General features: G+C 59.1%; 1 protein-coding gene and 1 long non-coding RNA gene across 6 annotated transcripts in view; one reads left to right on the top strand and one right to left on the bottom strand.

Moving 5' to 3' along the window:
• LOC127487350 (uncharacterized) overlaps nucleotides 1-24,023 on the top strand; it is a 1,183,652-nt gene that overhangs the window by 762,417 nt on the left and 397,212 nt on the right. The gene's annotated exons all lie outside the window — the stretch shown is intronic.
• NFATC2 (nuclear factor of activated T cells 2) overlaps nucleotides 1-24,023 on the bottom strand; it is a 138,646-nt gene that overhangs the window by 47,651 nt on the left and 66,972 nt on the right. For all 5 annotated transcript variants that reach the window (XM_008250420.4, XM_008250423.4, XM_051832680.2 and 2 more), the window contains exons 4-6: nucleotides 18,564-18,766; nucleotides 17,294-17,466; nucleotides 6,421-6,561 (exon numbers count right to left, since the gene is read on the bottom strand). In XM_008250420.4, coding sequence (XP_008248642.1) covers nucleotides 6,421-6,561; nucleotides 17,294-17,466; nucleotides 18,564-18,766 — 517 coding nt within the window. The remainder of the gene's footprint in view (nucleotides 1-6,420; nucleotides 6,562-17,293; nucleotides 17,467-18,563; nucleotides 18,767-24,023) is intronic.

Raw genomic sequence — 24,023 nt, 5'->3', positions numbered from 1 at the left:
TGAGGCTGCTCAGGCTGCAGGCCAAGCCGGGGGTACCCAAAGTCCAGCCTCTGAAAACCACAGAGAGGCTACTCGCTGGCACCCAGCACGATTTCTGGCAGTGGGCATATGCACACCCAGGTTCTCCAAAAGCCCGCTCGTCGGTGGTCTCGCTCGCAGGCACCCACACACGACCGACTGCAGGAGCCTGTCACTCAAAAGCCTCTTCACCAGGCGAGCGGAGCCAGGGTTGCTGGACACACAGCTCTCTGCAAACAAGACCGTGTCATAGCACCCCCGCCCCCGCCCCCGCTGCAGCCCGGCCTCAGTTCCCCCGGGGCGGGCTGCGTGCTGGGCCAGCCTGTACGTAAAGGGTGGGCTGCAACCCGGGGGGCCGAGGACACTGGACGTGAGTCACGCAGGCCAAAGGCCGGCGGGGCCTTAGTCACGGCCCTGCCCCGCCTGGAGTCAGACATCTCCCAGGGGAAGCCCGGTCTGGAGGCTCCCAGATCACGGCCATTGTGTTTAGGGGCCGCCACTCGGGCCCGAGCCAGGCCAGGGAGAGAAACAGGTGCGAGCAGGCGGCATGTGCACCGAGGAGGTTCCAACGTTTCCAAGATACGAAATGCATGGAAAAATCCTTAACTTAGCAGAAAAGAAAAGAAAAAAAAACATTCAAAGCATATGCATTTATATTTATTAAACAAAGCTCAAAATACCACCTTTGGGAACCTCCAAGTAATGAGGTGACTCACGCCAGCCAGGACACGGTGACTCAGTGGAAATCAGGGAACTCCTCCACCCACGCCTCCTTCTGAAAAATCAATCCACCCTCGCGACAGGTGACAGGAGGCTCTGCCGGCGGCCGCGCCAAGACAATCAGCCAACAAAACAAAACACCAGTCCTCTTCAAACAATTTCGGTTTCAAAGCTGAGTAACCCCGGGCAGGCCAGGCTCCAGCCTACGCCCCCACAGGACACACAGAGCCAGGGAGCGACTTGGCCAGGGCCAGGGGCCCGCATTAAGAAGGATTTACCCGCTGAAAAATTCCAAAACCCTGTGTCATGTGGGGGAACCTTCCAAAACACTGGGTCCCGCCCAGGCGCGGCGAGTCGCCCGGTGCCATGGCAACCCGGTTTCCGCTGCCACATCACTTTTATTTTTGTGTCCTTAGATTTTTTCCTGTTTTGCAATGTTTTGCTGGGACCCCCGACTCCGCCTGAGGCTGGTGGCCGGGGGCCAGGGCTCCAGCTGAAGTCAGGAACAGCCTGGCCTCCCCGCGTGAACTCTGCCTGCAAGGTTACACATTTTTTAAATTTCAGAGAACACAGAAACGGCTTTTCAGCAATGCCCGAGGAAGACAAACAAGAAAGATCCTAATTGTTCTGTTTGCCTGCTCTGTGACGTGGCCATAGAAACTATTCTGGAGGTGATGAGAAATGATAGATGCTGGGGGTCCTGCTGTCACCCACAGCGGGGCGACTCGGGGCTCCTGGTTTAACCCCTGAGCCTCAGTTTTCACAACTGTAAAATAAGTAGAATGCTGCCTGCCTCTCAGGGCCACAGGGACAACTGAGGAGGATATGTTAGGGGCCAGCGTGGTGGCACAGGGGGTAGTCCACTGCTCGTGGCACCAGCATCCCACACGGGCACCAGTTCGTGTCCCGGCTGCTCCACTTCCGCTCCAGCTCCCTGTTGGTGGCCTGGGGAAAGCAGTGAACAATGGCTCCGGTCTTTGGGCCCCTGCCACCCATGTAGGAGACCTGGAAGAAGCTCCTGGGTCCTGGCATCGGTCTGGCCTGCACTGGCCGCTGTGGCCATCTGGGGAGTGAACCAGCAGATGGGAGATCTCTTTGATTCTTTCAAAATAAATAAATAAGTCTTTGTTTAAAGAAAAAAAAAAAGAGGATAGGTTCCTCCAAAGATACAAATGAGCTCCCACTAGGTCTCAAGGACTGGTCTAGGGCTGAGAACACAGCAGCAAAACCAAGCCCCTGCTGTCAGGGAACTCGGGGTCCCACACGGGAGGTCGGAGAAGCAGGACAAGTGCAGCAGCGCTGAGTGCTGCCAAGACAGCTGAGCAGGGCAAGGGGGCAGAGGCCGTCAGGACGGCAGGGGAGGCTGACCCTCCGAACACGGCTGATCAAGGAGGGCCCCCTGGAGGAGGTGACTTCTGAGCCGAGATGTCAAACAGGAGGGCTGGCATTGTGGTGCAGCAGGTCAAGCCGCTGGCTGGGACACCCACAGCCACGTCAGAGTGCCTGTCTGCGTCCTGTCTACTTTGCTCTAACCCAGCTCCCTGCTAATCAGGCTGGGAAGCTGTGCAAGATGTCCCAAGTGCTTGGGCCCCTGCCACCCATTGGGGGAGATCCAGAGGGAGTTTCTGGCTCCCAGTTTTGGCCTGGCCCAGATCTGGCTATTGCAGCCATCTGGAGGAGTGAACCAGCGGACGGGAGATCTCTCCTCCTCCCTCTGTCGCCCCTTTAAATAACTAAGTAAATCTTAGAAAGAATGGGGGGCAGTGCTGTGGTGCAGAGGGTTAAGCCACTGCCTGTGACACAGCGTCCCTCATGAATTCCTGTTCCAAGTCCCAGCTGCTCCGCTTCCGGCCCAGCTCCCTGCTAACCTGGCTGGGAAAGCAGCAGAAGATGGCCCAAAGGCTTGGGCCCCTGCACCCACGGAGGGGACCCGCATGGAGCTCTAGGATCTTGGCTTCAGCCTGTCCCAGCCCTGGCTGTTGCAGTCATTTGGGGAACGAAGATGTCTCTCTCTCTCTCTAACTCTGCCTTTCAAATAAAAAAATAAATCTTCAAAACAAACAAACAAAAAACGAAGGGGCCGCAGCCTTGTGAAGCAAAGCCAGGCCCACGGACAGGCAGGCGTACGTGCACTGCGTGGTATGTACGCTGTATTTTAGTAAAATGCTCAGAAAATGAGAGCACTCGGAGAAGAACGCACAGGAGCAGCCCGGAGGCCCGGGTGTCTGAGGACAGACACGAGGCCGGGAGCAAGGGGAGGGGTGGAGGCTGGGAGCCGAGCGAGGGGCCGAGGCCAGATCACACAGGCTCTGCAAGTCGTGAAAAGACTTAAAATAGAAGTAAAAATAATAGAATAGCCGTTATTATTACTGCTGCTATAAATAAGACAGCACTTTCCAAAACACGAGGCCCGCTGCTCGCGGGAGCCCCGCGCTGGCCTCTCCTGCTGCTTTTCCACCGGTCTCCAATTTGTCATCTCGCTGCAGCACGAGCTGCCAAGTCCGTTTTCGTCCACGGCTATAAAAAGCCCGCTGGAGCGGGCGGTGCCGATGACCCAACGCGGGCCTAAGATTAGCCCAGGAGGCTGTCACCTTCCCTTAATGTGAGCAGCAGCTGGGATTCCCCTTGCTTGGAAAACTTCAAGTGTTCCACCCACCCCGCGGCGCCCCTGCTGGCCACGGTGGCCATGGAGATGGGAACGGGGATGCGTTTTGGAAAAAAAGAAGTTGAGCAACAGGGATTCCCCCTGCTGAAGGCGGCTGGGCCGGGCCGAGCGCTCCCAGGGTCAAAAGAGCAGGACAGGCTCCTGCAAGTGCAAGGGGTCTTGCCGGACCCCCTCCCCCTCGGCAGGAACCCTCCCCCACACTTCTCCAGCACCAGGCTCAAACCCACCGCCCTGAGATGGCTGAGGCCGATCAGCGCTGGGCTGGTCTTTTCCCGAGCAGGTCTCAGCCCGCAGCTGCACAGACCGGCTGTGCAGTGTGCCCGGGGTCTCAGCGTCTCTGTGCTCGGAGGCCCACCATACAGAGCAGGAGGGCAGTAGCTGTTGCCAGGAACCCGATCAGCCCCTCGCATCGGGCGCGCAGAGGGAGACTTGGCCCACCACTTCTCGTTACTACGGTTGGTGGCCTTCAACCTCTCTCGGTTGCACAGCATACGTTTGGCTCCCCTTGGTCTTTGCACAGCCAAAACCCAGCAGCAGCAAAAGCTAACGTTTATGAGCCTGCCCTGCTGTGCCGCACACAGAGAGCCCAACCTGGAAGATCTCAGCCATCGCCTGCCCTCACGGGGTAGGGACATTGTGCAGGGCGTCTTACAGACGGAAAGGCTGGGTCAGGGAGGCGGAGCGACCCACGCTGGCGGCCACAGCGACTAAACGCAGAGCAGGATCCGAACTCGGGCCTTCCGACGGCAGCAGTATGGCTGGCCAGGGCAGGGCCTGCGCAGGGATGGCGCCGGGAGCCCAGGCAACCAATGCTCCCCGGTGCAATCTCATTTTACAAAGAGGGAAACTGAGGCACAGGGAGACTGAACAACGGGCGGGGCTGGACACTGCCTGTGGACGCGTCCCTGGCCCCCGACAGAGACCGAGCTGTCCACCTGGTTTGGGAGGGGGCCGGGGAGAGGACAGGGGCCCGCCCACAGACACGGCGGCATCCTGGGAGCTGTGGCTGCGACTTCCTGCGATGCTCAGCTCTCCAGAGCCGAGGCCAGCTCTGCCTCTTCTTCCCTTCGAGAGGCAAACGTGCGAAACGTCTCGAGAAACGCAAAGAACGGAAGCAACTGAGCGCCACTCATCCACTCATTCGTTCATTCGTTCATTCGTTCATTCGCCAACTCACTCAACAGATGCTTCCTTGATGCCTCTGGGCAGCGCCGAAGAGCGTGAGTTCCCAGGACACCTGGCAGCCGCTGGCTCCGAGCCACTGCGCCCGCGGCACGGCCCCGCCCCAGCCCCCCCCTGCTAGCTGTGTCAACCTGGACGGCGGCGCCAAGGTGTGTGCCCCTCGTCAGTATCTTCCCTTCGCCGTCCGCGGGCTTCCTGGGAAAGCCAGCAGGAGGCCAGCCACACGGCTTCCCGGTCTGCAGAGGCAGCAAAGCCGGAGAGGCTCTGTCTACCTGGTCACTGCCATGCCACGCCTCCCTCCGGCTCAGGAACTTCCCGTGAGTCCCCGTCACCTCACCCCTGCCCAGGCCAACCCAAAGCCATGTCTGTCCCCGGCGCTGGGAGACCCCATCCTGGCTGCTCACCCAAGTGCATTTCCTGGTGCCGATCAGCCTCGCTGCCTCTTGAGAGTCTAGCAAGTCCTTCCCCCAGAGGGCAGCGCACAGGGGCCACCACTGGGGACAGTGAGCCCTCCCCAAGCGTACGAAGAGATTCAGAGCGGCCCACGGCCCTGGAATCCACTGCACCACGCACGGCCCGAACGCTAGGCATGGCGAGGGAGGAGAGGATTCACTGGGCACTAACTGTGCGCCGGGCACCGTCACAGGTGCTCAACACGCGAGGAGGCAACCTCACTCCCGCCCCAGGAAGCAGGTGGGCATCACCCTCACCATAGGGACGGACAAGGCAGCCCTGTCCTGCGACCTGCCCCAGGTCACAGCTTCAGAAAGCAATGGCATCAGGGTTCAAGCACCAGCAGCCTGGGTTGAAAGCTTGAGTTCCTATCTCATGGACGAAGGCAGCACATTTGCTCCCCACTGAGAGGCTTCTCTCAGCACACAGCTGGAAGCCAACAGGGGGTCGGCTCAGGAAAGCACTACAAACCCACAAGACAGCACGCAGTACACCTGCTTGAAATCGGGTCCTCAAAGAATATCCAAAACTTGGACAAATGCCAGTGATGCGCCACCATTCACAAAACAGGACTCAAGTATGGGTACAAGAAGATTTCAGCATAAGCCAGGCCTGTGCTGGCTGGGTTAGTCCTTTGAGGCAAAGCAGGGAGGGGCCGGGCCTCTGCTCCCCTCCACAAGTGACACCCCTTGGGCCTGACCTGGTGGGAAGCACAGGTGGAGGACCCATGGGACCTCAGGCTCCCATTCTGCCCCTCCCCGCTTGGAACCTCTAACCTGCAGACAAGTGCTTCTCCACCAGGGGCAGTCTTGCCCCCCAGGGCACAGTTCTCAGTGCCGGGAGACACTTTTGGTGACCCCCACCTGAGCAGGGCCACCAGCACCAAGTGGGGAGAGGCCAGGGGCAGTGTCACAACAAGGCTTGGGCCCACAATGCCCACAACGCCAAGGCTGTGAGTGCAGTCATGGACCCTTCAAGCCCAGAAAGGCTGGCTGATTTGCCCAAAGTCACACAGCAAACACGTAGCAAAGTCAAGATTCTAACCCAGGACAATGAGGGCCAGCATGTACCCACTGAACCACCATTTTGATTGCCCTTCCTTTGTGATAAGAGAAAAAAGTTTACAAAGTTGGCCTTGCTCTTAGGGAAAAAATAATTTTAAAAAAAGTTGAGGGGGACGGACAATCATCAGAATTACCCAGGGTCAGTTAAAATACATTACAGCCCATGTAGTGGTCAACTGCACAATCGGCAAAGACCCAGGGAGCAAAAGAGCTGGGTATAAAATTCTACACCGTGGGATCTACCGATGGGTACGAAAAAGAAACAGCCACTTCTGCACGGCTCCAGAGGACAGAGAGAGAGCTCAGAAAGCCACTGACCGGTGGTCTTCTCAGTAAACACGACTTTGGACTCGGCCGTAAAGTTCTGTCCAGTGAGGATCATCTGCTGGCCCCCGTAGACCAGGCAGCTGTCGGTGTCTTGTCTCTCCACCATGGGCAGCTCGTGGGCGGATCGCTGGGCTGAGGGGAAGAGAAAAAGAAAGGCAGTGGGGTGAAGGGGGGGCTCTGCTCTGAGGAGGCGGGCAGCAGTCCAGCTGCAGCTATCCACGTCCGCCCGCCACCCGTTGTCATGGCAACTGCAGAGCTGTCTCATGGAAGACAAGCCCTACGTTCCCGTAAAAGCGCCCCAAGTGACCCCAGCTCATTTCATTTTAGTGACACATTTTGTTTTCAAGAATCAAGGAATGAATGCTTGTTCCCAGGGAGACTTTTTTTTTTTTTAAACAAGATGGGCAAATTGAAATTTTTGTACGGTTTCCTTTCAGTGTTTTCTCTCTCTACATTCAGCGTCAGCACCACACCAGCTCAACTTTGGCCCTGCTCCTGGAAGGCTTCGGACATGCTCACTCCTGAATTCATCTGTGACCTGAACACGGCCTGTAAGCCGGCACAGTCTGCACCCCGCGGGCTCATCTCCAGAACTCTCCCTCCCTCACTCTGCTCTGGCCATGGTCTCTGAACCACCTGGCACACTCCAACCCTTGAGCACCTGCGTGTGTGAGTCCCACGTGGCTCTCCCCTCCTGGCTGCTTCCCCAAGAGGTGCCCTTAACCCTATCCCCTCTGCCTCTACCTCCCAACCCCAGACACAATAGCAGGACCAGCCCCGTGTGTCTGTCTTTGCAGCCTTTATCCTGTTACGACTGGTTTATCTTCTGTCCTCTCTCCCGCCACACACTCACTACAACGGATGCCCCAGGAGGGAGGGGGCCTACTTGGTGCACTGCCTGCTGGGAGCCCAGCACCAGGACTCACGCTGGGGACGCCGTAGGAGGAGCACAGGAGGGCGGGCACTGGATACAGATCTACAATAGGTGCTCAGTATCTGAAAGACGGAAGCACAGGGCAGCCTCGTGCTGCCCACGTCACCAGACTGGTGCACAGACGCTCACGGCACCCCTCGCAGGAAGGAAGTATGAAAATTACTCACACTCGACTGCAGAGAAAACTGGAGCTGAGACTCAGGGCGCAGGGCAAGGCCTGGCCTGGACCCCCGCACCAGCCCTGCCCAGCCCTGAGCCCGGTCACTTAGCCACCCTCCCCCTCCAAGTTCCCATCCGCGGGGCAGGCATGCTGCAGGGACGATGGAGACCCTCCCCAGGTACCTTCCCAGGCTTGGCAAGTGAGGCACAGGTCCCAGTCCCAGCCCCGGCCCCGCCCCCAGAGCAGGGGCCTGGAGGCGGGGCCGCCCCAAGTGAGTCATTTTGAGCTCCTGGCTTTCCTCCCAGAGCTCAGGGAACTGGGCCGAGGGCCAGCCCTGCTCATGCCAGGGGCCTGCGGGCCTCCCTATCCGGGAGCCGAGGCAGCAGCCGCGGGAGGCCCAATGCGACCCCTCCGCTCCGGGCCCGCCTCCGGCTGCCCTGGGCTGCGGGGCCACGTTGGCGGAGCAGAGATGTCGTGCGCCAGCCCAGAGGCTGCCTCACTCTTCACCTGGACACTGCAACCCGGCTGCTGCCCATCCGTGCCGCTGAGAGGGGCTGCGGGCTCTGGGTCCACGCCAAGGCTGTCCCAGCAGCTGCCCAGGGCTCCCACGGGGGCTCCGTGATGAGGCCTCGCTTTCAGCATGGGGGTTGGGGGTGGCGTCCTAGCTGGGCTGCCACGGATGGAGACTGGCAGTGCAGACACCAGCCGCAGGTCTCGGCTTCGGATGAAGCTGGGGGGTCGCCGGGGCTTGGGGCCCAGGAGGGGGGGATGGCCAGAGCCACGCCTCCCATTTTACAGGTGGAAAGCTTGAGTCATGGCTCCTGGGCGAGCCGGCTGAGGGCTCGCAGCCAGCAGGCCAGGGACTGGACGGGCTGTGAGCTCCCCGCGCGGGGCGGGCGGCTGCTGTGTGAATCACTGCTCGCTGCACTCCCTGCAAAGCCTGGGATCCAACCCCTGCCAGCCTGGCACTGCCCACTCCTCACCCGGAGGAGAACTTGTTTTTCATGAAAATTTAAAGAGACAGAACCGAGAGGGGTGAGGGCGCAGACGGGTTCCCTATCTGCCTTTATCCAACTCCAACAGCTCTGGAGTTCTGTGTGCGGCAGGCTGAGCGCTTTTCAGTTCTCAGCTGGCTGTCACGGGCACGGCCAGGCAGGGCCCACGGCGCTGTCACCGCAGGAAGACACCCTGACGGGCTGCTTGGGCTGTGGGGTCAGGAAGCCTGCACCCGCCACCTCCCTGCTGTGTGGCTCGGGGCAAGTCACTGCACCTCTCTGGGTCGCAGCACCGGCCCTCCCCGCGCGGTGCAGGAGCTCCCCTGCGGAAATACAAAGGCATTCCAAGCCCCTGGGAGCATGCGATTAAAAGAGAACCTCGTTTTGGTGCAGAAGGTTTTGCCATCCACGCACAGTTGGGTTTTTTCCCCTCCATGGAACCTGAGCCATACTCCAAGTTTGCAGACCCCGGCGGCCATGGTTTCTCGAAGTGTTCCCTAGGTTGTCTGCTGGAGGAGGACTTGATAAAAATGCAGATGCCCAGGCCACAGCCACCGGCCCCCCCCCCCCCTCTTAGGCACATTTGCATCCAAACAAACCTTCTAGGTGACTTACTACACACACACACACATGTTTAAGAGGCTACCTGAGGACAGGGGATCTCCTCTGGGCAGGCCCCAGTCCCAGGAGAGCCCCGGGGCAAAGCAAAGGAATCCAATTAGCCTCTGAAAGAGGAACTGCAGGGCCAACAGCAGCAACAGGACCCCCACCCCCACCCCCACTCTCAGCCGCTCTCTGAAGCAGCCTGCAGCTCCTCCGCTGCTAACCGGGTGACACATCCAGGACTGGGGGGTCCCTCAGGAAGCCCGCTGGGACCCCCAGGCCTGTGCCCGCCCCCTGCCCCCCGCCCCCGTGAGCCCTCACCGACTCTCCCTCCTTGCTCCTCTGGAGATCCCCGGGCAATCCGTACCCTTGGCCTACAGGTCTCTAACCAGACCCTGAGCGAGCCTGGAGGGCTTGCGTCTGGCCTGGGGGGTGGGAGGTGGGGGTTGGGGGCAGCGCGGCCTCCAAGCCAGCCCATCTCCCAGGAATGCCCTCCAGGCCCCGGCTTCTGGCCCATCAGAGAGCGACTTGGGGCTCTGGTATTTTACGAGCTCTGACCCACAGGGCGCTGTTGGCTTACCCAGCCTGCGAGCTTTCACTGGCAAGAGCCTGGCGGTAGAGCAGCAGCCCCTGCAAGGGGGCCAAGAACCACAACCCACTGAGAGAGCCCAGAAGCGAGGCAGGCGAGGCGGGTGGGAAACTCACTGCAGCAGAGCAGGGGTGGGCGCCAGCCCTGCACACGAGGCCTGCAGCATCCAGGCACCGCCATGCCAGCTTTGTCTGTTTGTCTGTATTCACACGGACGCACTGGGAGGTGCCCTAGGGTCCCGGATGAGCAAAGATGCTGCAGCGTGGCCGCCCAAGTTCAAAGCCCAGCTCAGTGACACCTGGGCGCTGGGGCGTTGGCCAAGTCTCGGCCCCTCTCCACGCCTCCCGTCTCCTCTCTGGATGGAGAAGCGCCCCCGCCCAGGGCCGCCTGCAGGGGCACAGAGGCCGCGCACAGGAAGGGCCGGCATCACTGGTGCTCAGGAAGTGTTTCTGTTGCTGAACCCCCGAATCCACAAAGCAGGGGTGATCCCCATCGTGGAGCCGGGGACACGGAGCTTGGCACAGGGGGTGGGGGTGGTTCCTGGGGGCTCACAGCAGCACACCCGGTGTCAGGGGGATCTGGACTCAGACCCCGGAACTCCACGGCCCCTACTGCTACCCGAGACAGCAGTAGGGGCCCAGGTCGTCGCTCTGGCGCCACACCAGCCGCAGCGCCCTGGCTGCTGGAAGGCCCTGTCTCTGTATCAGGTCTCCGTCCTTGGCTGCGAGCCTGGCCCAGTGAGACCTGGCTCAGCCCAGGATGTGGTGCCGACTCGGGCCTCGCCTGGGAGGGGCCATGGGCAGCGATCGGGTCCTCTCCTCCACACTGGATGTCCCTGGATCTTCCCCAGGAGGTGTGTGGGGTGGGGTGGGGTGGGGTGGGGTGGCAAGGGGACACCAATTCTCCCGTCTTGTGGGGCTGGTCTCCATGAGGGGCACAGGAAGGTGGCTTGGGGTGGGCAAATGCACAGATCTGCAGTACATGAGACCACCTTTTAGCTGTGGAACTCAGGGACCTCGGCTTACTCACACGGGAAATGGGGCAGCAGTAGCCACCCCGTGACATGTCACGTCCTGACCCAGCCATCCTCAGAGCACAGGTGCAAGGTGGGCGCTCTCGCTTTCTCTCCTGGCCAGACTGACACTCTACCACCCACAACAGGCCAAGGGGCAGCGTCCTCCGGAGAATTCCCCAACACCTGCACAGAACCTGGCCTCCCCACCGGATGAGCTCCCAGCGGCTGGGGTTGGGCCACGGGGCCCCAGCACTTCCGGAGACCCGGCTGCTCCGCCAGGGCAGCACAGGCGCCTTGCTCGCTGCTCACCGGGCACAGGCCGCTGGCTCAGGGACCAGCTCTCAGCACGGCCTCTCAAGGTTATCATGAGGATGGAGATGAGCGAAGGATGCCTCAGAAAGTCGGTGGGAAATGGAGTTACCATGAAAGTTGGTTTTGGGGCAAAAATCTTTGAAATTGATCATGCTTGTTTTTTTTTTTAATAATACGCATTTCCCATGAACTTTCTGAAAACCCCTCATAGGCATGGATTTCCAAAGTTTTTGACCAGGATTGGCGCTGTGGAATAGTGGGTAAAGCTGTTGCTTACAACACCGGCATCCCACCTGAGCGTAGGTTCAAGTCCCGGCTGCTCCACTTCCAATCCAGCTCCCAGCTATGGCCTGGGAAAGCAGTAGATGATGGCCCAAGTGCTTGGGCCCCTGCACCCATGAGGGAGACCTGGATGAAGCTCCTGGCTCCTGGCATCAGCCTGGCCCAGTCCAGCCCATTGCAGCCATTTGGGAAGTGAACTAGCAGATGGAAGCTCTCTCTCTCTCTCTCTCTCTCTCTCTCTCTCTCTCTTTCTCTCTAACTCTGCCTTTCAAATAAATAAAACAAATCTCTTTAAAAAAATGAGTTTGGCACAGCGGGTGTAGCCCCTTTCCAGTCACGGGACAACAGGCAACGTGTTCCGCTTCTGAGTGCTTCAGTCTTCCCGTCTGTAAAATGGCAGCACAGACCCTGCCCGTCTGTAACGCGGCAGCAGAGACCCCGCCCATGGCGCTCCTCCGCGGACTCAGGACAACACAGCAGGAGCTGGACGCGGCAGGTGGTGGGTAACTGCTGCTTTCCTCCACCCTGCCTGTCCTTCGCATTTCGTATCTTCCTTGGTCCAGTGCTATGTGCTAGGCACTGTGCTAAACAGTTAAAAGCAAGAAATCACTTCATGCCCGTCTCCCACCTGGAGCCCAGGGCCTCCCACTGCACTCGGGGTGAAACGCAAAGTCCCCGGCTTGGTCTCCAAGCTCCTCCTGCCCTCCCCATGGCCCTCACCTGCTCCTCACCGTCTCCCTGGCTGCCTTGCTGTTCCCCGCCAAGCTGATCCCCGCCTCAGGGCCTTTGCACGTGCTGCAGCCCGCCCTTGGCCCCTCCTGCCACCCCTCCCCGACACAGGTTAACCTGCTACCTTCAGAGGGACTCCCCCGGTCACCACTACAGGGTCACTGCCCCTTCATCCCCAAGCCACCGACGCACGGTCCTCATCTCTGTCACTTTGCTCTGTATCAAACGCCACCCTCGCTCGCTTGCTATTTCTGTCTTCCCACTAGAACGTGGCCCCTGTGCGAGCAGGCACTGGCCTTGCTGGTGGCTGCTCCCTCAGGGCCTCGGTGGAGCGTGTCTGTCACTCTGCAAGCACGGTTCTAGTGGAAGCAACACCCGTGAGGAGGACCCCGAGGAGGGTGCAGGCGGGATCCGCACACGGCGGGAACCAGGGAAGCTGACAAGCTGCTGCCCGGCCTCGCTGAGGCTCCAGGCTTGGCCACCGTCTCCCTCCCGAGCTGTCCTGGGACAGCGCAGTGGGGCCCAGAGGGAGGGTCGGCACCGCTGAGGGCTTTCAAAGCTCCGGCATCAGGAGGCGGCAGGTGGGACAATGCAACCGACTCGCCCGGGGGGAACCGGTGGTGCCTGACCCGGCCTCATCCCTGCATGAGCACCCTGAGGTCATCACCCAGAGCCAACGTTTCTAGAAGAACCTGCAGACAGATGTCAACCCCAAGGCCCATACCCTGACCGTCAGCCATGAAGCCACAAGCCACCAACAGCAAAGACCATCCCTGCACGAGTCTCCCACGGCCACGCTGTGCGCCATGTACGGAGCCCCAGCAACGCACGAGATTGCAACAGGCCTCTCCCCAAGGCAGACACGCGGCCCACAGCACGGGAAGACGGGGTCGTGCCATCAGCGTTCAATGAAAAGCACGCGAGATCCCAGCTTAGGCGGGCTGCGAGGGCTGCAGCAGAGGCGCCCCTGGTTCCAGCTATGAGCAAGGGTGCGGCACCTGCCTACGCCCTGGTCAAGGGCAAGATGACCCAGAACGTGCATCGGCGCCCACACGCTCACCGTGACCCAGGGGTTCGCCCAAAAAAACACACTCACAGCAGCTGTGTCCCTAACACCAGACCACAAGACCGACCCGGCCGCCTGCCTCAGCCACACAGCGCGACACAGGAGCGGAGCCACGGGGCCACAGCCCGGCCCCCAGGGGCACGCAGTGTGCAGTTCCGTTCCACCACGTTCTCGGGCGTGGACAGCTAGCAACGGTGATAGAAATCAGAACATCAGTACGTGCAATTGTCAAAACTCACTGACCAAACACAATCTGTGCAACCTGCCACATCTTAATTACAGTTCAGAGAGAACACGTGGGTCAGAGAGAGAGAGAGAGAGAGCGAGCAGGTGAGACATCAGCCACTGTGGACCTCTGAGAAGTCCTGTGCCCAGGGCCGGTCTCGGGGGTGGGTCCCGGGCATCAGCATCCCTTCCCTAAGCCCCCAAGCGGTTCCATCACACAGCCCCCTTGGAGAGCCTGTGACCTGCTGGAGGGGACAGTGCAGACAAAGGCCGTGGGGAGCTGGGCGCGGGCAGCCAGGGAGCCAGCTGCAGAGATGGAGGGGGGTGGAGGCTGTGGCTCCCTCCCCCACACCACATACCCAGCCCATCCCAGGGGTCCTCCTGGATGGGAGGGGGTACAACAAGCTCACCCTCGCCAGAGACAGAGAAGCAGGCAGAGCGACACGGAAAAGGCAGGCACAGGGAGAGCCAGGCCAAGAGCTGAGAGCGAGGCGGGGACAGCTGCTCCCGCAGAGCCGCCAGATCCGGGAGGCGACAAGCCCTCTCTGGTGCTTGAAGCGCCCCTCCCCCGGAGGGGGTCATCAGTTGGGACCCCGTGGGAAGCTGACTCCAGGAGGAAGCAGGGGCTGGCGTGGCCACCTCTGGAAGCTGGGGTGGGAGCGAAGAACCCGCAGGAACCCGGGGCAGGGCACCCAGCACACCGCCTGCAGCCACCTCTCAAGGCGCTGGGAAAGTGAGGCTGTTCCCGCAGGCCCCGGCTCTGCTCCCCGGAGCGTCCTCTGCCCGGGTGGGAAGGGGCACAGGCAGCACCCAGTTGGGGGAGACCGTGGAAGGATCCAAGCAGCCCTCCCGGGCGCCCGGGGAACACCAGCAGGGCCCCCCCGGTAACAAGACCCCGGGCGGGAGCCGCCAGGGAGCCCAGCCCGTCCGCGCCAGTGAGCCTGCACCCCGAGCAGGCAGTGTGGACAGACGTTAGGAAGCTGCGTGTCCAGCAAAGCCAGGCGGGACCGCTCGTCGCTGCTTCCTGCTTCCTCCTGCCAGAGTCAGAGATGAGATATAAAAGCCACCTCCGCCGTGACTAAGGCAGCCTGGGGTAAGAAGCAGCCCACTCACGGATTCATCCATAAATATTTACGTTACCATCCTGTGTCACTACACGCCAGCGGCTGAGTGCCACCACACTCAGGACGTCTCCCCACGCAGTCCACAGTAGGTCAAGCAGTCGGTAAATATTTGTGAAGGGGCCAGCATTTATGGCACGGCAGGTAAAGCCGCCGCCTGCATCCCTCCATGGTTCGAGTCCCGGCTGCTCCACTTCTGATCCAGCACCCTGCTACTTCACCTGGGAAAACCATGAAAGATGGCCCAAGTGCTTGGGCCCCCGCACCCACGTGGGGGACCAAGATGAAGCTCCCGGCTCCTGGCTTCGTCCTGGCCGAGCCCTGGCCACTGCAGCCATCTGGGGAGGGAACCAGCGGACGGAAGACCTATTTCCACCCCACCCCACCCCCGCCTTTCTCTCTGTAACTCTGCCCTTCAAATAAACAAACAAATAAATAAAGTGGCACCACCAGGCACAGGTCTAGAAAAACAGAACAGAGGAGGAGACAGAAACCACGGCGGGAGGCAGAGGGACGACCGGCAGCTCAGTGTGGCGTTACCGGGGTGGGTGGTGCGACAGAAACCAAAAGGAGAAGGTGCTGCCCAGAACGAGGAAGCTGGAGCCTCGGCCTCCTCCCTGCCGGCCCAGCGGCTGAATCACTCGCCGAGAAAGCCTCAGCTTCCTGGTCTGCCAGCCGAGCGGGCTGAAGCAGCCAAACGCACACTACAAGAAAAGCCTCAGGATTTGCAGGGTCCAGACGACTTTCCAACGCCTCTAAGAGCCAGCAGGACGCGCACGTGGCTCAGCGGGGATCCTCCAATCTCAGATCGCCACCAGCTAAGTGGACTCGAGGAACCAAAGAAACAGAGGACACAGGCTTGTATCAAGCAAGGACCACAGCCCTGCCCCGGTGAGCGAGCCACTGGCCAGCAAGGGCGGTACCGTCTCTGCTCAACCCCCCGCCCCACACACACACACCTGGATCACTGATCAAGAGCTCTCTCCCAAAATATCGTGAGGTGTTCAAAACCAAAGCCGGGGCGGGACTGTGGCCATGAGCAGTGTTTGGGGAACCGGCGAGGCCTGCCAAGCCGGGCAGGGCAGGGCAGCGCAGCGCGGGGGACTTCCAGCAACTCTGCACCGTTGTGGTTTGCAGCACTCATTGCAAGCAGCGCCCGGATCTTTGTGCTGCGAGCCATGCGGATACGGCTCCAGTGCGTCCTAAAAGGTTCACATGCAGGAGGCGTGGTCCCCAGTGGTGGTGGCGTTGGGAGGTGGCAGAACCTTGAAGTGGGATCAATGCACGTGGCCAACCACTTGGGAAGGGGTGCACGCTGGGCTGAGTGAGCCAGTGCCAGCGACAGGCAGTCAGCAGACAGCACCAGCCTGCAGCCTGAATCTCTCCGGATTCCCGCCCTGCTCCACCACCTCCTGCTGGGATGCACCTGCTAGGCTGCAGCCCAGGGCCCTCACCAGAGGCCGAACGAATGGGGCTGTCCAATCTTAGGCTTTCAGGCTCTACAACTGTGAGCTCAACAAACCTCTTCGGCTTATAAAGGAGCCAGCCGTGGGCATTTGGGGAGAGCAGTGAGAAAGGCATGCAGGCTCCCGAGAGCACACACAGGCACCAGCTCAGCCTGCCCTGCAGCCTCACTGGCAGAGCCCCTCAGCTCGTTTCCAAAGACCAGGCGAGACCCAGAGAAGGGTGCACCCCGCCGCCCTGCGGGCGTCCGACCCGCGAGGGCCCTGCTACCTCTTCTCTCCTGGAGCAGTCACAGACAGCAGGGTGGGTGGGGGATGTGTCCTTCCCCTCCTCGAACTGCACCCAGCCCCCTTCTCTCCTTCCTGTCACCTCTGCGGGAAGCTGACTTTGTGACAGTTACAGTAAAATGTCCAGTAAAAACAGAAAAAAAAATTTTAACCTGGAACATAACAGCACAAAACATTCTTAGGAAAGAGAACTCCAAAGTAACAAACAGTTTTTGTTTCTAGAACAACGTTAACGTTTTTCTCCTGTATGCTTTTTAACTTCTACGCTTTCAACCACTGAGCAGACAGTAAGCCTCGTCACATCGAATTACAGAAACTAAGAACAAAACTGCTGCAAGAGGCGCCGAGGTGTGAACGCAAGGCTGTGGCTATTCTGAAACCTGGTGGGATTGAGCCAGGCTTCTCGCAGAACCTTCCCGAAGGGCCTGTCTCGGCCACTCCCTCCCGGATCCTGAAAAGCCGCTGCAACCTTCCAGCCCTTTACTTGGGCACCCTCGCCAGACCGGAAGCTGGGCGAGCGGGGAGAGGAGTCGCACTCCTCTGCAGACCCCCAGCAGCCGGCACAGCCCCCGAGCCCTGAGCCTAGCAAACCGAGGGTGGGGCGTGGCGCAGCTGCAAGAGCCATCAACTCAGCCAAGGCTCAGACACCTGCCCTCTCGCTTCTGGTCATGGACACCACTTACTCCCTCTTCATCTGTAAAGTGGGCACAGTGACACCAGCACTGTCAGGAGCTGCTGTGAATATTAACGAGCTCCTGCACACGGAGTGCTTAGCACAGCGACTTGCAGACTCAAAGCTCCAAGAGGAGCATCACATTTATAAATGTCGCAAATCTTCTCGACAAAGCTGTGGGCTACTCGCTAGCTGTATGATTTTTAAAACTTCCTGTAAGGCCACAAAACCCTCCACAAGGCAACAGAAGCAGAGAAAACCCTTACGTGGCCCTTGGGCCAGATTATACCCTGGGGGGGGGTGCGGTGCGGACACTCACCGGCCACCCTGGGCGCCCTGTTCCCCCCAGCGTGGGAGCTCGCGGACGGGATGCTTTGCACAAGAGGACCCAGCCCAGCACCCGACTTACAGCACTCGATGGGGTTGGACGCCGTCTGCAAGGAGACGATCCTGCCGCTGGCCTCGGGGATGTGCACCCGGAACACGAGCCTCACCCGCGTGTTCTTCCTGCCGATGTCCGTCTCACCCTTGCGCAGCTCGATGTCGGCGTTGCGGAGTTTCAGGATCCCTGCACAGTCGATGCTGCGGGAGATGGACAGCCCCGTTTATAAGGGACCCCCTTAATGAGCAGGATCGATCGATCCACCACAGACCCAGCTTGGGCAGCTGGCGGCCACAGGGGGACACCGCAGTACGCCGAGGTGGCGTAAAACCACCTTCCAAAGCAACCAGAGAGGTTCCCCAGGGGGAAGGTGCCTCTCTGGGGAGGCTTCTCGTCCCAACTCCTCTACTCTCAAAAGCATCTGAAAACGCCCAGTGTGCAGCTGGTGGACTGCACGGCGGCGGAGGGCAGCGCTTCTACAGGAAGTCCCCGGCTTGGGTAAGGGACCCTGGCTGGGTGAGAAACCTCCGGGTGAGCAGGAAGCGCATGCTGGGGTTTAAAACAAAAGGGGCCAAGGCCAGCCGCCGGGTCTCGGCGGCCCAGGAACAAGCCGAGAGTGACGAAGCAGAGATGGAAGCCAGGGACACCCGCAATGCACACGGACGCGGTTCAGGAGTTCTGTGTAGGATTCTCGCATTTTCCTGTTGTGTTTGGCTTTATTTTTTCATAAAAAGGCTTTTTAACCCCAGAATATGTGTGCAGTGTTTCCTAAATGTTAGCCATAACCATATTAGCTTTCTGAGCATGGCCATTCTGCATAGTTAATAATTTCTCTAGGTCAAGTGCAATTTTTTTTAATGTAATGGAATTCGAAGCAACAGAATTCAACAATTTTTGTTTTTTCTTCAGCATTGATTGAAAATATTTTCATATAAAACTTTCTAAACAGGGGCCAGTGCTGTGGCACAGGGGGTAAAGTCATCGCCTGCAGCGCTGGCATCCCACATGGCTGCTGGTTCGAGTCCCAGATGCTCCACTTCTGGTCCAGCTCTCTGCTGTGGCCTGGGAAAGCAGTAGAAGACGGCACAAGTGCTTGGGCCCCTGCACCCATGTGGGAGACCTGGAAGAAGCTCCTGGCTTCAGCGTGGCCCAACCCCAGCTGCTGCAGCCATCTGGGAAGTGAGGTAGCCAACGGGGAACAGAAAGCTCTAAAGCAGAGATCACCGCGGGCACTCACAGACCAGAGCCGCCGCCGGGCGCCCGGACTTCCCTCCCCAGCGCCATCCCCGGCCCTTACGTGGCCCTCATGTTGTTCTTGGGCTCCAGCGGGATCTCCAGGACTTTGGTGTTGCCCACGATCTTCTCGTAGCTGGTGGTGGTGACGGTTTTCCCCGTGATCCGGTGCACCTGGTAGAAGGCGTGCGGCTTGAGAATGCGCTCGTCGGCCGTCCCGATGAAGATCTGCAGCCCCAGGGGCTTGTTCTCCATGTAGCCGTGCAGCTGCGGGGACAAGACAGCAGAGTGGCGCACACACAGGGTGACACACACGCCGCGTGCGGGCAGCAGCCAGGGCACGGCCGCCACACTGTTCAGAGGAGGCCGTGATGGCCGGCTAGAGGGACTGCCCTGGTAAGTTACATGATCCCTGCTGAAAACAGGTTATTCAGCAGCTGTGGGAAGGAATGCAGTAGGTCAGAACAGCACTCATGGAGAAAGAACTGGAAGTGATGAGGGTGGGCACCAGCCAGGACGGAAAGGACAAACTCAGACCTCAGCAACGGCTGCCCGGGGTGAGAGGAACAAAGAACTTTCACTTCTTAAAGGACAATCAGCTGACAAAGAAAGTTTGAGTTTAAAATTAAAAAAAAAAAAAAAAAAAAAGATCACCATTTGAGTCAAGACAACCGAAGACCGGAGGAAAACGTGGGCCACATCTCAACAGGTGAAAGACGAACCGAGACAATCGCCTCCAGGTGAGTGAGGGGCAGACAGAGGCCCAGCCACCCCGCTCGAGGTGGAGCCTCCAGGCCCAGTGCTCTCCTGAGATCATACCCGGGTCTCCCTCACAACTAAATTGTCCCCTCTTACAAGGTAGGGGCACTTGTCTGCTTCACTGGACACACACTCTCCTGCACTGGACTGATGCCTGGCAGGTGGTGGTCATTCGAGGATATTGTTTGCTGAATGAATTAATAAAGCCATCCAACAGAAACATGGGCAAGATATTTGAACAGGCAGTTGAGAGAAAAATCACGGATCGCCACTACAGGAAAGATGTTCAGTTTGACTTCTAAACAGAAAAATTTTAAATTACACAGCTATGAAACAGCAGTTCTCACCCATCAGATGGGCACCCATTTTAAGGTAGAGGTCTATGAACTGGCCCAGAATGATCTAGAACAGAGAACAGCACTGTGTAGGAAACTACATGCAGCATGAGGCAACTTATAAACAATGCAGAATGCTTTCCGTCCATCCACTGATGCACACGTATATGCAATAGGAAAAGGTGTGGAAGGATGCGCTCCAAACTGACGACATAAGGATCGCCTCTAGGGATGGAGGAGCAGCTCCAGATTGAGAAGGTGGTCAAAGAGCACTGTGAGTTTGCAACCCATGGGGGATTTAATACTGGGACTGAGAATACACATTTAGGGAGCAGTGGGCTAAGCCTCTGCCTGTGGCACTGGCATCCCAAAGGGGCACATGTTCGTGTCCCAGCTGCTCCACTCCTAATCCACCCTCTGCTATGGCCTGGAAAAGCAGTGGAAGACGGCCCAAGTGCTTGGGACCCTGCACCCATGTGAGAGACCTGGAAGAAGCTCCTGGCTCTGGATCGGCTCAGCTCTGGCCATTGCAGCCATTTTGGGGGTAAACCAGGAGATAGAAGATCTTTTTGTCTCTCACCCTCTGCTTATAACTTACCTCTCAAGTAAATAAATTCTATTTAAAAAATACACATTTATAGGTGGGCATTTTGGTCCAACAGGTAAAACCACTATCTGAGATGCCCACAGCCCATATCAAAGTGCCTGGGAGCAGGTCCCGCCTCTGCTTCTGATCCGGCTTCCTGCTACTGCAGCTCAGAGGCAGCAGGCCTGATGGCCCCAGGACTCAGATCCCTGCACCCATATGGGAAACCAGGATGGAGTTCCTGGCTCCTGGCTTTGGCCTGGCCCAGCCCTGGATGCTGTCACATTTAGGGAGTGAACCAGTGGATGAGAGATATTCATTAATTTTTAAAACTTAAAAAATAAAAATACTCATTTATATAACAAAAGACAAAAGGATGCTTCGCTGAGATTTGATGATTGGTTCCTGTCTCATCACTGCAATTCATGTCCCCTCTCCAGTGCCTCCACCTTCTCTCTGCTGACAGAGGGGAGCTGTAACCGCTAAAAACTCACCAAGATCTCCCCCAACTCTGCAGCTCGACCCCAGCGGGCTCTCCTGCCACGCTGGATCTGACACAGGAGCTACCAGACACACGACTGCACTCCTTAGACCAAGAGAATTGAAAACACCACTTCCCAGCCGTGTTAGCCGCATGTCGCAGGGGCTACCATGAGCAGCAGCGCCTGTCCATCATCGCAGAGCCTTCCACGGGACAAGGCTGGTCTGGGGCGATGGAGTCCCGTGTCCCCCTCTAGAAACCCCGCAGAGAGAGAGGCCGGCAGTGGGGCGGGCGTTCACAGTTTCGCCATCTGCCAGGCTGACACCCACGGCATTTGCCTAAGTTTCTGATACACACCCAGGAGACAGCCTTGGGCAAAGGTAGGAACCCAAGTCAGAGCCGCCCCGCTCTCGGTGACAAGAATCAAAGGAGAAAGGGATTTTCTTGGTCCTGTTTCTGCTTTGCATTTGGACCCACATCTCCTCTCCTGGATGGAGCAGGAGGAGGTGGAGAGCACAGGTTCACGGAGCACGGAGAGGCAGAGCAGGCAGGGGACAGAGCGAGCCCATGCCCGAGCTGCTTCCTTCTCCCCGAGAGCCGGGCAGAAACGGCAAGTGGGGCAGACGCCTGGCTACCAGCCAGGGAACACGAGCAGAGAAGGCCGATCACACCCCCAGAGCTCCACCTGAACCCCGCCCCTGCTGGCCTCTCCCTGGACGCATGGTCTGAGCTTCCATCTCCTCTCACGGCCGCACCCATCAGCTTCCCGGTCTTTCACAGGGCAGCTCAGCCACCTCGCGACCATGCAAACCAGATCTGGAACTAACTCCCTTGCTCAACCCTCCAAAGGCTTCCAGGAGCCTCGGAATAAAATCTGCACTTGGGGCCGTGGCCTAGGAGCCCTGCCCCCGCCTGCTCCTCTCTCCGCCCTGCGAAGCTCCGGCCCACACCAGCGGCCCTTCTGTTCCCAGAACACACCAAGCTCTTCTGATCTCAGGCCCTTTGCACAAATCGTCGTCTCTGTCTGCAAGACTCTCAGGAGTATATGTACTTTTCCGACCTTCATGGTTTTCCCTGAGTGCATTCTTTGCCCGCCCTGCGTCTCAGCCTTGCGAGGACCAGCTGCTAAACACTCAGGCGTCTTACGAGCCAGCTGACACTTTGGTCCCTCTGCCATGACCACTGCCAGCCATGGTGGGAATATTTACACCACAGAAATCGGCTTCCCCCTCTGGAGGCTAAGCTTTTATGAGCACACCTCCGGGACAACTGACCCATCGCCATCGGACACCTCCTTGCTATGTAACTGCTTCTCTGATCAGTGCCTCTCCCAAGCGAACACAAACTCCCCTACAGTGGGAGCCACGTGCGCCGTGCTCAGTGAACACTTCTTCAGTCAACGACCCCGCAGCAGCAACAGCGCAGGCCTCCCTCCTGCCAAGTGCTGCAGGAACACATCACAACAATTCTACGCGGGAGGGGCCTCCTCTTACTCCCACTATACAGATGAGCAAACTGAGGGCTGCAAAACCCAGGCAATTTGCCCCACCCAGGACCCAGCAAGGACGGGGACCCTGACTCTCAGGCTCCACGCCCACCCCCGGATCCACACCCTCCCCACGCCGCAGGGTCTGCTGGACTCACAGCTGCCCTCCGACCACGACAGGTGCTCAGAGCAAACCTCGCGCAAGCTGGACTCTAAGAGCTGTGGCTGCGGGGGAGGGTGGAGGAGGTGGGGGAGAGAAAGGAAAAGAGGAAAGCAACCAAAACAAACCAAAACGGCTGCTCCGTAAGAGAAAAACCCTCCAGGAAAGTCCGGAACAGCCCTTTGAGTTCAAGGGCAGTCCCTGGTTGCACTGGCCGCGCTCACCGTCGGAGCACCTGGACAACCTCGCCCCTTCCTCTCCCCAGGCAATGCCAGGAAGGGGTGCGGTGCGGCAGAGAGAAGCACCTTTGTCACTGTGGGTCAGAGGACACTGAATTTCCTCCGCTCTGCTGCTTCCTCAAGGTTTATTAGGGCTGCTGCTGTAGCACAGTGGGTAAAGCCATCGCCGGCAGCGCCGGCATCCAATATGGCCACCAGTTCGAGTCCCGGGCATACGCAGGAGGCTCTGCTTCCTGTGGCCAACAGAGCCACTGTGTTGCCTAGACAGTGGACGAGGTCCCGGGGCATCTCTAGGGGGCACCACGCAGAGGCGCCCACACGGTGTGCGCACGGAGCTGGGCCGCACGCTGCAGCCTGACGCGGCACCCCGTCCAGCGGAGCCCCGTGAGCAACGGCCGCCCTGGGGGGAGGTGTCCCGGCCGGCTCAGCTCCCTCTCCTTACGGAGTACAGCAGGCGAGGTTTTGACATGTGTTGACCTTGGAGTGATTAAATCAGACTCAGGGAAAACCCATCGTTTCGGGGACTTAACGAAGTCAAAAGTGGTCGGGCAGTTTCGACTGAGCGCCATCGCGAGGCGGGGGAGCTGCGAGAGGAACCATCGTAAGCGGGGACGCCTGTCCTCTCAGCCGCGCCTGGGTCCGCGATGTGGGACTGATTTTCTGGTGGCAACGTGCCAGGCAAACTCTCTCGAATTTTCCCAAAATCAAACTCGGACCATGTTAAGTAATTTTTCTGTTGAATTTAGAATATTAGGAAATTAGTCTCACCCTCAAAGAAGAGAAAAGTCCCCGGGGAACTCTTTCATGGTCATTCCCGCTGGCCACGTGGCACGTGGGGAGAAGGTGGGTTCACGCACACAGGAACCACACACACGCATGTACACACATGCACACACATCTCAGACTTGGCCTTCTTGGGGACAAAAGTCACAGCAGGTACCTGCACCCTGACCCCAGTCCCACCCCGTCACACACACACACACACATCAGGCCGAGCCCGCCCACCATCTGCCATCTCACACATCGCCCAATGCCAGTGTTGACAACGCCAGCAGAAACCCTAATTCTTGATGGCCCCCTCTGCCGCCCCCACACTGGATCCCCGGCATGCGCCCATCGAATCTTCCATCATTCCACCCGCCTGCCTCATCACAGGGGCTCTGCCTCCGGCCCCCTCCCCACTCCAGCTGCTCCTCTGCTCGCACCCCCACCCCAACCCCCACCTTGCTCAGCCCAAGACGCCAAAGTCCTTAACCTGACCAAGAAGACCCTAAGTCTCTCTCCCTCCCACCCTGCCTTCCTTCCTCAATGTCTCCAGCGTCCTCACAGGAGCGAGGCACGCGCCAGGTGAGGTGCCCCCTCCACACCCCTCTAGGCCACAGAGCTCGTCCCTGTCTTCATGCAAACCTGTCCTCTGGGGACCCCCGTCAGGGAGAGAGAGCCCGGCCCGGACCGCTCCACCCAGGGCGGCACCCGCA

The sequence above is a fragment of the Oryctolagus cuniculus genome, chromosome 11 (assembly GCF_964237555.1).
Source record: "Oryctolagus cuniculus chromosome 11, mOryCun1.1, whole genome shotgun sequence".
Taxonomy (NCBI): Eukaryota; Metazoa; Chordata; class Mammalia; order Lagomorpha; family Leporidae; genus Oryctolagus; species Oryctolagus cuniculus.
The sequence above is the reverse complement of the archived record's forward strand: the minus strand, read 5'-3'. Positions and strand labels throughout refer to the sequence as shown.